This window comes from Sorex fumeus, unplaced genomic scaffold, assembly GCF_029834395.1.
Source record: "Sorex fumeus unplaced genomic scaffold, SorFum_2.1 ptg000044l, whole genome shotgun sequence".
NCBI lineage: Eukaryota > Metazoa > Chordata > Mammalia > Eulipotyphla > Soricidae > Sorex > Sorex fumeus.
In genome coordinates this window covers 9198450-9211299 of record NW_026606101.1, presented here as the reverse complement: position 1 = coordinate 9211299, position 12850 = coordinate 9198450, and the positions used below count along the sequence as shown (strand labels likewise).

Genomic DNA, 12850 nt, shown 5'->3' with positions numbered 1-12850 from the left:
ATCGCTCCGGCCCCTCTCTTCAGTTTTAATTCTGGTTCAGCTGCCTTCCACCCTGGATCACTGGAAAGATGAAGTAGGATTATCTTCTGCAGAGTGATTCGGAGTCATGCATGTCAGGCCAGTTTTGTGTTTGTGAAGCAAACTGTAAAATCAGGCTGCCCTGCATCAAGCTCTTTTTTGGGGGGAGTTGCATGATGCGATGCTCCTGGGTTACTCCTGACTCTGTACTCGGGAATTCTTCTGGCGGAGGACCATATGAGATGCCAAGGTTCAAACCTAGGCTGGCCGCATGCAAGGGAAACACCCTACCCACTGTACTATTGCTCTGGCCCCTGGCTTCAACTTCTTGACCTCACAGCTGCACAGCTGAGTGACCTGTGCAGCTTCCTGAACAGTATGGGATTTTGGTTTCTTCTTTAGAAGGTGGAGATGGTGATTAGCGTTCCCAGTTCCCAGATGACACGTGTAGAGTAGTTCACAGAGAGTAGCATGTGGGGACTCTTAGCTCTCAGAGGCTGGAGACGTCGCACAGGGCTCGAGGAACTTGCTTTGACCAACCCCAGTTGGACATCTGGCCAACCCCAGTTCCATCCCTGGCACCCTATAGGGTCCCCTTTGCACCTTTGGGAGTAATGCCTCAGCACAGAGCCAGGAGTAGCCCAAAAACAAGAAGAAAAAAAAATCCATTTAGGGACCAGAGACATAGTACAGTTTTTACAGTGTTTGCTCTACATGCGATTGACCAGGTTCAGTCACTCCATCTGGTCCCCCGAGCCTGCCAGGAGATCCCTAAGCACCAAAACAAAGCAGAGAAATTCAAAGGTTGATGCCTGTGCTTTACACGTGAGGATGGTGATTAGCCCGAGTTGGATTCCCCGGTTCTTCGTGGTCCTCTGAGCACTGCTGGGTGCGATTCCCCCTGCCACAGACCAGGAATAGTCCCCCAACACCACCACATCGGACCCAAAAACCCAACTGAAAAAGAAACCCACTGGGGGAGGGGCTCGTCCTTGGGCCTCCTCTGGGCAGGGGCCGCTTTCAGCAGAGTAGAGACAGGTGCCCGCCACCGGGGGCCTTGAGTTGGCTGCTGCTCACAGACCTATCCTTAGGGGAGCGTTTGGGTATTTCATTACAAGAGGTTTTGGTGTTGAATTGGGTATAATGGGTCTTGTAAGGCTATGAGGCTGGGACCAGCAGAATCGACTTCAGGTGTTCTGAAAGGTGAATGTCTTTCATTACAATTCTCAGCTACTGTTTGCCTTTATTTAAAATACAATGGCACCTGGCGGTGATGATTATAGATATTATTGCTTGGTTTTTATCAAGCTCTTAGAGCAGTGGGGTGATTTTTGTAGGCATTGTAGTGAAAGTACTCAGTAATGGGCACGGGTTCTGAGGAATCGTAAGGGCCACCCTCAGGCGACCGGTAGGGACATGAGTGTTCCCAGGTTACGTGAGTGGAGCAAGCACTTTCCCTCTCTGTGACCAGGGATAGTCATAACTGTCCTGGTTAAATGAGATAAGTGCAGCACGTCACTCAGCGTCTGGCACGTGGTGCATGCATATGAAGGGCCTGTGTTGATTCTCAGCTCTGGGTGCTTGAGTACCTGGGGTTGGTACAGAGAGTTGGAGTGAGTAGATGGGGCAGGGGGGAATATTGAGGGGGCAGTTGTCAGCCTTCAGTCAGGAAAATGCGCCACTGAAGCCAGGATTACTGAGCTTGCGACAGATGGGTGAAGTGCGCACCAAGCGGGCTGCCATGTCCAACATCCTGTCAGCACGAGGAGCTGTGAGGAACTTGCCGAACTTGCCGCTTGCTGCTCCTCTTAGCCATGAGTGCACAGGCATCTGAGAAGGCCCGGTGCTGGGTTTAGTCCAAGGGGTCCCGGGAGAGACAGAGGATGGGGAGCTCAGACTGGACCCCAGATATCAGGGGTTGAATTCCAGTTCCTCCACCAAGAACCGAGTGGCCACCTTTGTAAGGGTCTGTTTCACAGTGATGCAATAAAATCTTGAGGGAAGGAAAAAAAAAACAAAACTGAATGGCCTTAGACAATTCACTTGATCTCTGGAAGCCTTGCTTTCTAAACTCCCTGTCTCTTGTCTCTCTGTCTCTCGCTCCCCTCTTCTCCCTTCCCCTTCCCTTTCGTACCTGCCTCCCTTCCACCTTCCTTCCTCCCTCTCCCTCCCTCCCTCCCTCCCTCCCTTCCTTCCTTCCTTCCTTCCTTCCTTCCTTCCTTCCCTCCCTCCCTCCCTCCCTCCCTCCCTTTCTTCAGTAGGCTTCCCCCTGCTGTCTCTCTGGCCCCCCAGTGCATCTCTGTTCAGTCAGATGTGTTGACCCAGGACAGGTCATACGTGTAGCACCAAGTACAGGTCCTTACAGGTCCGTCCGTCCTTCCTTCCTTCCTTCCTTCCTTCCTTCCTTCCTTCCTTCCTTCCTTCCTTCCCATCTTTGGGCCCCACCTCGTGGTGCTGGGGACTTACTCTGGGGTCACTGTTAGCAGGGCTCAGCAGACTGTGCAGTTCGGGGATTTGAACTGTGGTCGTCAGCTTGTGCAAGGCAGGTGCCTTCACCCTGTGCTGTCTCTCCTGCCCAGGCTTGTTTTCTTATCTGCAAACCTCAGAGGGCCTAAGCTCTCATGTTATCTCCTAGGAATGAATATCTAGAGTGAAAAATGGATATCAAGCGCTTAGAAGAGTGACAGAGTGCTCGAGTAACGCTTCCACAGAGTAACCCTTCCACGGATGGCTTCCACAGCCACCCAGGGAACCTGAGTGCTGTTGTTTCACTGTTGAGCACCAGATGGCGACAGAGCATTTCCCTCAGCCTTAACCTGCTCTCACTGAAAGGATTCTGCAAATAGATTTTTTTGTTGTTAATTTTATTTTAGGCACCGTGTTTGACAAAGCTGTTAATGGTAGGGTTTCATCCATAGGCTGTTCCAGCCCCTCCCCGGGGTGTCTGCTCCCCACTTCCCTCCACCACTCTCTCCGTGTCCCGGCTCCGCTCCGTGACACTCCTCACTGGTGCTGTGTGAAATGTTTTGTTTCTCTTCTCCTTTCTAACTTCTTTCAGACTCCTGGTTGAAATTCACTGGTTTTGAGACATGACTTTTTTTTTTTCCTTTTTGGGTCACACCCAGTGATGCGCAGGGGTTACTCCTGGCTCTGCACTCAGGAATCACTCCTGGCGGTGCCAGGGGACCATATGGGATGCTGGGAACTGAACCTGGGTTGGCTGCGTGCAAGGCAAACACCCTACCCGCTGTGCTATCTCTCCAGCCCCAGAGTCATGACTTTTATTCATAAAATTTAAAAAGTGTTTTTCATTGAAGTAACACATCACACACTAAAAATACTAGATATTACAGAGTAGCTTTTTTTTTTCCATCCTTTGGCCATACCCAGTGGTGCCCATGGCTAACTCCCAGCTCTGCACTCAGGGGTCACGCATGACAGGGCTCCGGAGACTGTTTGGGGTGCCAGGGATCGAACCCGGCCCGGCCTCATACAGTGCAAGCGCCCTACCTGTTGTCCTATTGCTCTCACCGCAGATGTAATGCGGAAGAGTTTTTCCTGAAAATCCACAGACCATCATGTCGCCCTCTGCCCTTCGTTCCATCCTGGCCTCCCTGTGCCCTGTGCTAGGCCTCAAAGCTCCCTTTTAACAGCGCTTACTCTTACCATTCCCTCTGAAGAGAGCTGGTGGGGTGGGGGTGGGGGGTCATTTCAGATGGGCTTGGCTGAATGCAAGGCAAGTACCCACCTGTTTCTCTTGCCCCATGGCGAAGTTCAGTAGTGTGGTTTGGAGTTCATGGTGGAAGTCCATTTGGGCCCCTGCATGGTGTGCGCAATCAGGAGAGTGGGGTGAGGGGCTCAGGAGTCCTGGTCAGCCCAAGGTGAGGCCTTTCTGGAAGAATCACATCTGAGCAGGCGCAGATAGGTGTTGGTTTGGCAGAAAAGGACGGGGGTTGGGGAGATTACAGAGGGAGCATAAAGCACAGGAAACCTCGGTGGCAGGAGTGTCACATCCAGGGAGCTGCAGTGCTGAAGGGGAGGGGCTGGGCTGGGGTGTGGTGGGGACGCGGGCAGAGAGTGTCAGGCCTTCGCGGCAGGCGCGGCCTCACCCCTACTGTCTCTCCCAGTGCATCTCCCCTTCTGTCAGGTGTTTTGACCCAGGACAGGTAAATCGGAAGATACTCAGCTACTTTCAGCTGTCACTTCCGTGACGTGCCCTGTCACCAAGCCTCCATTTCTTTTCCTGTCAGTGGAACCACAGTAGATACTGCAGTGCTTTGTTTTCAGGAAAGGGAAGGCAGCACAGGTGGGTGGGGAGAGAGGTTTCTTTCCTTCCCTTCAGGATCCCGAAGGACTAGAGTGTCTTCATATCGGTCGTCTTTCTGTGAAGTTGGGAGTTGGGTAATAAAGTATGGCATGGAAAATGACTGCTTATTATTGAATTGGGGGTGTAACTTAGTGCTACACGTTTGAGTGTCTCGGTTTGACCGCCCCCCCCCCCCCCCCCCGGTAACATACATGAAAAAGGGAGAAATTGTGTGTAGCTGATAGTGCAGCCATTGTAGAATCCTTGGAATTACTTGTCAAACAAAACACTTGTCCTGGTCACTGCGGAGGCCACAACTTCTCATGGACTTTTCCTCCCTGTTTAGAAAGCGTGCAGCTTCATTAAGGCAAACCTGGATCCCAGCAACGTGGATTCCCTTTTCTACGCGGCCCAGTCCAGCCGGGCCCTCCCGGGCTGTGAGGTGAGTCCAGGCCCCCACGTTCATATGTGTTTCATTTAGCCATTTATTTGGGAGTGGGGGGTTAAGCCCTCCCCGTGGTGTTTGGGGATGACAGCTCCACGGGCCAGGTGACCCTGGGGAGGGAACCCAGGCCTGCACACAGAAGGTGCATGCTCTGCCATTTTGCCATGTCCTGACCTTTTTTTTTTTTTGTCTTTTTGGGTTATACCAGCGATGCTCAAGGATTCCTCCTGGCTTTGCACTTAGGAATTACTACTGGTGTTGCTCGGGGGATCATATGGGATGCCAGGGATCAAACCCGGGTCGGCTGTGTTCAAGCCAAACTCCCTACCCACTGTACTATCGCTCCAGCCACGTCCCGGCCCTCTTACATGTTTCAGAAGAGAAAAGGTCATGCCAGGCTTGTTGGCCGATGGTGTTCAGGGCTTATTCCTTACTCAGCACTCAGCGGTCACTGCTAGCCGTGTATGGGGACCAGCGTGTGGTCATGGTCCCCAGGCAGGCCCCTCACAAGTCTCTGCCCTAGCGGCAATACGTCTCTCCACCCCCAGAAGGAGAATTGACAGTGTAGGTAGGAACACCTTTCTTGTGGTTTTATTTGCGTTTGGTGCTGGAGGTAGAGCCCCGAGCCTCACGGGTGCACGGCCACCTCCTCCTGTCACCTCCCATGATGATTTCCCTTTCCTCATAGAAGTGTAGTTTGCTACCCCCCCTTGTCTTGCACACCCCGATACAGGTTCCATCCTTGGCATCCCATTTGGTTCCTGAGCACCCTGAGTGCAGAGCCAGGAGTAAGCCCTGAGCGTCACTGGGTGAAACTCAAAAAACAAACAAGTTCAAAGTAAAGGGGGAAAATGCCTTCACGCCATATTTCTGGACATCCTTGTTATTGAACCTAGGAGAACTCAGTAGCCAAGTGACTTGCCAACATCTCTTCAGAAGTGTTGTAGGAGGTTTTAGAACATTCGATTCTGGTGTTGGGAACTGATGGTGCAGGGAGGTGGGCGGGTGACTTCGGCTCGGCCAGTGGCTCCGTGTGCCAGCCACGAGTGGCCCACACCTGCCCTAACGCTTCATGTCTGCCAATTCCCTCTTAGATCTCCATTTCAAACGAGACCAAAGACCTGCTCCTGGCGACGGTCAGCGAGGATTCCTCCGTCTCCCAGATCTATCACGCGGTGGCTGCCCTCAGTGGCTTTGGCCTCCCCTTGGCTTCCCAGGAAGCCCTCGGCGCCCTCACCGCGCGCCTGGGCAAGGAAGAGACTGTGCTTGCGTGAGTTTCTGGAGATTCTTGGGCCTGCTAGGGCCGTCCTGAGAGGGCTCTTGCGGGGATCCACAATAGTCCCTGGCCAGAGGCTGGGGGTCGGGCCCTGCCAGCCTTCCAGTTGTCCTCTTGAACGGGAGCAGATGAGGCCCCTGTATTCGTGACATCCAGGGCCCCGTGCTGTCCCCCAGCCCGAGGGTGACCACACTCTCAGACACGGGATGACCCGTGGCAGGGACAGGGCTGCTGTTGTAGAAAGTCACACTTGCCGCTGTCAGCGTGTTTCAGCAAGGTTGATGGTAGCCGAGGGGGCGTGAGGCCTGTGAACCACATGTGCAGAGGCTTGGCCGGAGTGGGAGTCTTCGGGGATCAGCCTAGTTGAGCCATGGCTCCTGGGGGGGAGTGTTCTGGAATCATACTCTGCAGCTGCGGGAGACTTAGGTGACGTAGCACAGCGTCACCTTCTCAGGAAGGATCTTGGAGCCGCTTTCCCTCAACACAGCACAGGGCCAGTGTAGCTCGGGGCGTCGTGATCAGAGGTCATGAGTTCATCCCTAGCACTGCGTGGTAGCCATCCCCAGGCTGGAACCCTCTAGCCAGCTGGATATGACCTGGGGTACTGCATCACTGGGAGCCCTCCTGTCACCCCCAACCCCCAAGCAATGGTAGGTGTAGTTTTCCCCCACTAACACTTTATGCATTTTTTATTGGGGAAGGGCGTGGCCACACCCAGCAGTGCTTCAAGGAGGTTCCTGGCTCTCTGCCTTCTTTCAAAATTAGTAAAATAATTTTCAGATCTTGGAAGAAAGTAAATAGAAATGGACAAAAGAGTGGGGAGAGCATGAAAGTTCCTGCCTTGCAAGAATGTGTCCAGTGAGACCTTCCTGTGGGGCCCCGTCCCACCTGCCCAAGTAAGGTCCTAGCTCTGCTGTTGGGGATCCCTGCCACTACAGTGAGTCCATTCTCCTGACACACCTCAGCCAGGCCAGTAGTCCACACAAGCACCAGTCACTGTAGTGCACACACACACGATGGGACAAGAAGGAGAGAGAAAAAATAATGAAAATCAGGGAAACTTACAATGGAGTTTTCAGAAAGGAAGGGTAGGTGGAAATGCAAGAATGAACTCCAGGTGAGTTTTCTGTTACTTCCCCAACTTGCAATAAAATTTCAGCTCTTGTTTTAAGGCTTATAGGTCCCTGAAAAATCTAAGCATAGTGCAAGTTAGCTTTTAGTGGTGCTGGCTAGTAGTAACAAAGTTTCTGTTTTACTTTTGGGACTAATTTTGTATTACAGTAGACCAAATTTATATTTCAATGTTTTATTCAGGCTGGAGCCATAGCACAGCAGGTAGGGTGTTTGCCTTGCACGAGGCCGACCCGGGTTCGATTCCTCCGTCCTGGCTCTCGGAGAGACAGGCAAGCTACTGAGTATACCCCACCTGCACAGCAGAGCCTGGCAAGCTACCTGTGAGGTATTTGATATGCCAAAAACAGTAACAAGTCTCACAATGGAGATGTTTCTGGTGCCTACTTGAGCAAATCGAAGAACAACTGGAGGACAGTGCTGCAATGCAGAAAGTTTACATGTGAAAAAGAGGACTTGCTATAGATGCCTCCGTCTGTTCCTAGCCACTCCTCTCTCCACTGACTGACTGTGAGCAAGCTGTCTCACCTTGGGCATTCTGAAGTCAGCAAAAGTAACCTGTCTGAGGAGTCCTGTGAAAGCCAAGCTGATAGGATGCCTTGTCTAGAGTTACTGCTAATTTGTCCTATTTAAAGAAAGATGATAGGGGCTGGAGCGATAGCACAGCAGGTAGGATGTTTGCCTTCCACACGGCTGATCCGGGTTCGATTCCCAGCATGCCATATGGTCCCCTGAGCACCGCCAAGAGTAATTCCTGAGTGCATGAGCCAGGAGTGACCCCTGTGCATTTCCAGGTGTGACCCAAAAAGAAAAAAAAAGAAAGATGATATAAATTAGGAACCCATAAACTAGGAAGAAAATATTCACAAACTTCTCTAGAATGGAAGTAAAAACATTTTTTTCGAAGGTTTGCAGGAGCCGTTGTAGTTACTCACAAGCTCAGGGTCACCGACTACCTACTAGTCCGAGAGACCTGGCTTTCCCAGTGCTTGAATTGAGTACTCCAGAGGGAAGACATTGCTGCCTGGGATACAAGTAATTAGAGCCGGTAGCAGAACTTCTCAAAAGCTAAGCGTGCTCATTTCATCCTGAAACTTCTGATGTTTTGTCAGCAGCGTGATGCTCACCTGTTTCCAAGCAGAGAGAAGGTGTCTGTGTGTCGGAAGGTCCGCCTGTGCTTTCTCAGTAGCCCTCTCCAGACTGGTATCCGCCGTGGCTGGGGGCGGGGGTTTTGTCTGGGAGATTCAGCTTCCATTTTCTCAAGTGCATTCTGATGTGACAGGCGTCCCGTCGGAGTCATTGAAGACTCCGGGGTTTCCCCCTCTGTGAATTGTGACTCCTGTTTTCCAACTTGTCATCTTAATGGAATGACTTTTCCAGGGAAGGAATCTAAATTGTAATGATCGTGATGAACGCCGACAGCGTTGTCTCTGGAGTCCCTGACACATTGACTAGATAAGTGGTAGCTGCTCTCCAGGGCCATCATCTCAGGGGAATGGGGAAGCTTCTGGAGAAGTACCAGGTCTGGTTAACCACCAGGGGTCCTCAGCTGTCTACATTCAGCCCAGAAGTTCACCATTTCTATTTTCCAACTTACAGACTTTAAGACAATTAAATCTAATAAAAAAAAAAAAAAAACCAAACCCTTATGTTCAAGTACCAGCCTTCAAAAGTTGACCTTACAGAAATATACTCAGGAGGAATAAAAGCAGGGTCCAGGGAGGGCCCAGGAGAAGCACCCTTCCTGCACACAGGAGGCTGTGAACTCGATCCCTGGTGCAGCCCACAGGCATCAGGTATGGTGGTCCAGGACCCCCGGCACTGCGCCAAGCTGTCACCTCCTGGGAGCACCTAGTCCAGCACTTCCATCCCGGCAGATGCCACCACTAGCCCCGGGTGTGACCCTCACTTGTTGCAGCGGCAAAGGGAAGGAAAGCAGGGGCAGCGGGTCCAAACGTTGCACACGAAAGAGAGCCGGGGAAAAGGGAAGCCCTGGCACACGGTGCCATGCGGATGAGCAACACTCAGGTTGCTGAGAGCCAAGCACAGAGTAGCCCAGATTGTAAACCCGGGAAGGCTGGTGCAGGCTGCCAGGGACCGAAGGCGGGGGAGCCGGAAGGCGTCTGTGCAGGGTGTGGGTTTCTTCCCCGGGTGTAAAAATGTTTGGAAGTAGATGCAGGTGATGATCACGCATCATCACGACTGCATGTCACTGAATCGTTACCTTAAGTGGCTCCTTCAGATCTATGAGTTTCACTGCAGTGACTTCAAATGTATCTGTGTGGCGTGTGCGTATGCAGGCATGAGCTCTATATATATGCATGCATGTAGCTCTGTAATATGCAAATAAATGATGGCAGTTGTAGCACTGTAAGAAAAAATGTTTATCTGTTGATTTTTTTAAAAAAAAATTATTTTATTTTGCCTTTTGGGTCACACCTGATGATGCTCAGGGGTTACTCCTGGCTCTACACTCAGGAATTACTCCTGACAGTCCTCAGGGTACCTATGGATACCAGGAATCAAACCCAGGCTGGCCATGTGCAAGGCCAGCGCCCTGTCCGCTGTGTTATGACTCCTGCCCCTCATTGGTGGTTAAATGAGCAAAAGAAATTATTTAAGAAGTCAGTTACCTCTAAGCAGTGCCATACTGTGCCTTTGTATTTGAGAATTAAATATATTTGAAGTATATTTGCTTTCATGGAAAGAGTCGTACAGGATGTCTTTAAATTTAAATAAATTGGAGGGGCCAAGGATGTTGCTCAGTTGTACTACACTCTCGGAAAGACCCTGGGTGTGATCCCTGACATGACAAAAATAATAAGTAATTGGAAAACGGTTTTCTTTTCTCTTTGCTCTGTTTTTGTGCCACACCTGGTTGTGCTCAGGACTTCCTCCTAGCTCTGTGCTCAAGGTCACTCCTGGTAATGCTCAGGGGACTGTATACAGTGCCAGGGGTTCGACTGGGGCTGGCAGTGTGCAAAGCAAACACCCTAATTCCTGCACCAACTCTCTGGCCCCTGGCAGTTAGTTTTCTTTTAGGTGTGAGTGCTACAGGAATCATGATTTTGAGAGTGTGTGTGTGTGTGTGTGTGTGTGTGTGTGTGTGTGATGTTTGAATTTTTGACAAGGCTGCTTTTGTAGTCAGAATTATAGAAAGAAAAGAATACAAAACACTCTGGCTTTGGAACCACTTCTTTTGTTCCTTCCATCGTCTTTAATATCTGAATGATGACTGACCTTCATTTCTCCGCATTTCCTATGCTTCTGTTTATACTGTCGTAATCTGGTTTCACGAAAAGTTGCTCTCAGTTATAACCAGCAGTCTACGAAGGTAGATTCCACTGTGTTTTCTTTTAGTCTTGGGGTGAGAAAGATTGAAAATCCACAGGCAGCGCATGCATTGGACACCATGCGCCCGGCCTGCCCTGAATCCCTTTTCCCCAAGAACATAGGTCTGAAAGCCTAAAGTCTTAGTTTCGGATCCTAGTTGTGTGCAGCGCCACTGGGGGCCGCACAGGCTCCGCGGAGCGAGACTCTTCACCCTCTGCTCTTGTCACAGTGCTTCGTGCCGGTCCTCTCTCCTGGGTGGATTGCTGTTTGCTGGGGCCCTTTCCCCAACTCGTCTTTCCTGACTGGATTCCAAGTAGGCTTCTTAGTGTTGAGACTGTCTTTTACTTCTATGGAACAGAAATGAAATACTGGCGCTATCCCAGTCCAGGGAGAGGTGAGTGGATGAGGGGAGTCTTGCCACTCATTGGATTTTGCACTTTGCTTTCCAGAACGGTCCAGGCTCTGCAGACTGCATCCCACCTGTCTCAGCAGGCTGATCTCAGAAGCATCGTGGAAGAGATTGAGGTTTGGATTTGTTTTCTCACGTGAATTCCCCAGCTCCCATATCTGAAACCCATTAGAAGTATCCTGCATGGAGACATGTGTCTTTGCAGTCAGTCACATTTCCTTCCAAACCCACAATACGCTTTTGTTCTTTTTATCTGAACAGTAAGTCCGGGGGGGGGGGGGGGGGGAAATATATATATATATATATATATATATTTCCAAAGAAATGATTTTATTTCTCTGAAACACAATTTTTTTTTTCTTTTTTTAAAGTTTTTGGGTCACACTTGGCATTGCTCGAGTTACTCCTGGCTCTGCACTCAGGAATTGCTCCTGTTGGTGTTCACGTGGGATGCCGGGAATTGAATTCAACCCGGTCAGCCACCCTACCCACGAGGCAGACACCCTGCCTGCTGTACCCTCTCTCCAGCTCCACCACAATTTTCTCAGATAGTGGTTGTAGGGCAAATGCGGCCCTCGAGTACCGAGACTCGATGGGACTGGGGAAGAGGTTGGCCTGTGGTTTTTGTCACCATGTCCATCCCTTTGCCCGGGACTCTTACAGCTCAGGCACTGCAGCTCTGTGCTGGCGGGCCGGCCCTCCCCACGCGGGCACTGGTGACCGAGCCCACGGCTCAGGAGGGCCTGGTGAGTCTCTTGGTTCTTCAGAGCAGCAGCGAGTGAACCTGGGAGATGCTCTGCTCTGCAGGGTCCGTGACGTGACAGCCACAGTCTCCGGTTGTCTTCATGTTTTTCTGGGTGTAGTCTGCCCCACCACCCTTTTGCTCCGTGCTGGCTGGTGCCTTTGGGGCTGAAGCTCCTGGGCCTGTGCCCGCCTGGGAGAGATTGTCCTCTTTCAGAAGTCTCTACAATACTCGCCCCTTTTGCAAGGAGACAGTGCTCCATGACTGGGATGGTCTCCGGGTGTACAGAGAGATTTCTAACAATGCATCTGTAATGATGGGGGTCCGGGCTGCACCTCACTTCTGTTCCCTCGTGCCTGCCAACACACTTCTGCTCTTTTGTGACAGGACCTGGTGGCTCGCCTGGATGAACTGGGCGGCGTGTATCTGCAGTTTGAAGAAGGCCTGGAGACAACGGCATTATTTGTGGCCGCCACCTATAAGCTCATGGACCATGTGGGGACGGAGCCGTCTATTAAAGAGGTGCTTATCCAGCCTTCCTAAAGCAGAGAGTCCAGAGGGGGCTGCCAGCCCTCTGCTCAGGATGGCTTTGGGGTGTGGCCGTGTTGGACCTCATCTTGGGGATGAGAGAGAGAAGTCTTTCCTGTCTTCAGGAAACTGGTGGTGGTGGGACAGTGGTGGTGGTGCCGCGCTTGCTTGAAATGGGATCCCAGTGTGCCTCGAGGCCATTCTTCACACTGCTCCCTGGCTCGTGGATTCTTTCCACACAGAAATCTTTTCCTCTGAGCAGTGCCCTGTGCTTCAGACTTGCCTGTTCTCCCTCTGCCCGTCCCCGCTAAGGTGCACGTGTCTGCCAGGCACCCCTAACGAATTCCCTCTCTCCCCTTTTCAAGGGGCCCTTGTTGACCTGGAGGTTGCTGGCACGTGCGTGTGTGGAGAGTCTGAGCAGGCCCCACTGCCACATACAAGCGAGTGTAGGAGAAGAGGTTTGGGTTCCAAGTTACAACTTTCTCTATTTTTTAAAGCACTGCACTGTCCTCCCGCTGTTCATCGATTTGCTCGAATGGGCCCAGTAACGTCTCCATTGTGAGACTTGTTGTTACTGTGTTTGGCACATCGAATACATCACGGGTAGCTTGCCAGGCTTTGCTGTGCGGGCGAGATACTCTCAGTAGCTTGCCGGGCTCTCC

General features: G+C 51.4%; 1 protein-coding gene across 2 annotated transcripts in view; it reads left to right on the top strand.

Moving 5' to 3' along the window:
* The window catches only part of RPN2 (ribophorin II), a 54071-nt gene that overhangs the window by 6589 nt on the left and 34632 nt on the right, over positions 1-12850 (top strand). For both annotated transcript variants that reach the window (XM_056121189.1, XM_056121187.1), the window contains exons 3-6: positions 4671-4766; positions 5864-6039; positions 10959-11034; positions 12048-12182. In XM_056121189.1, the coding sequence (XP_055977164.1) occupies positions 4671-4766; positions 5864-6039; positions 10959-11034; positions 12048-12182 (483 nt within the window). The remainder of the gene's footprint in view (positions 1-4670; positions 4767-5863; positions 6040-10958; positions 11035-12047; positions 12183-12850) is intronic.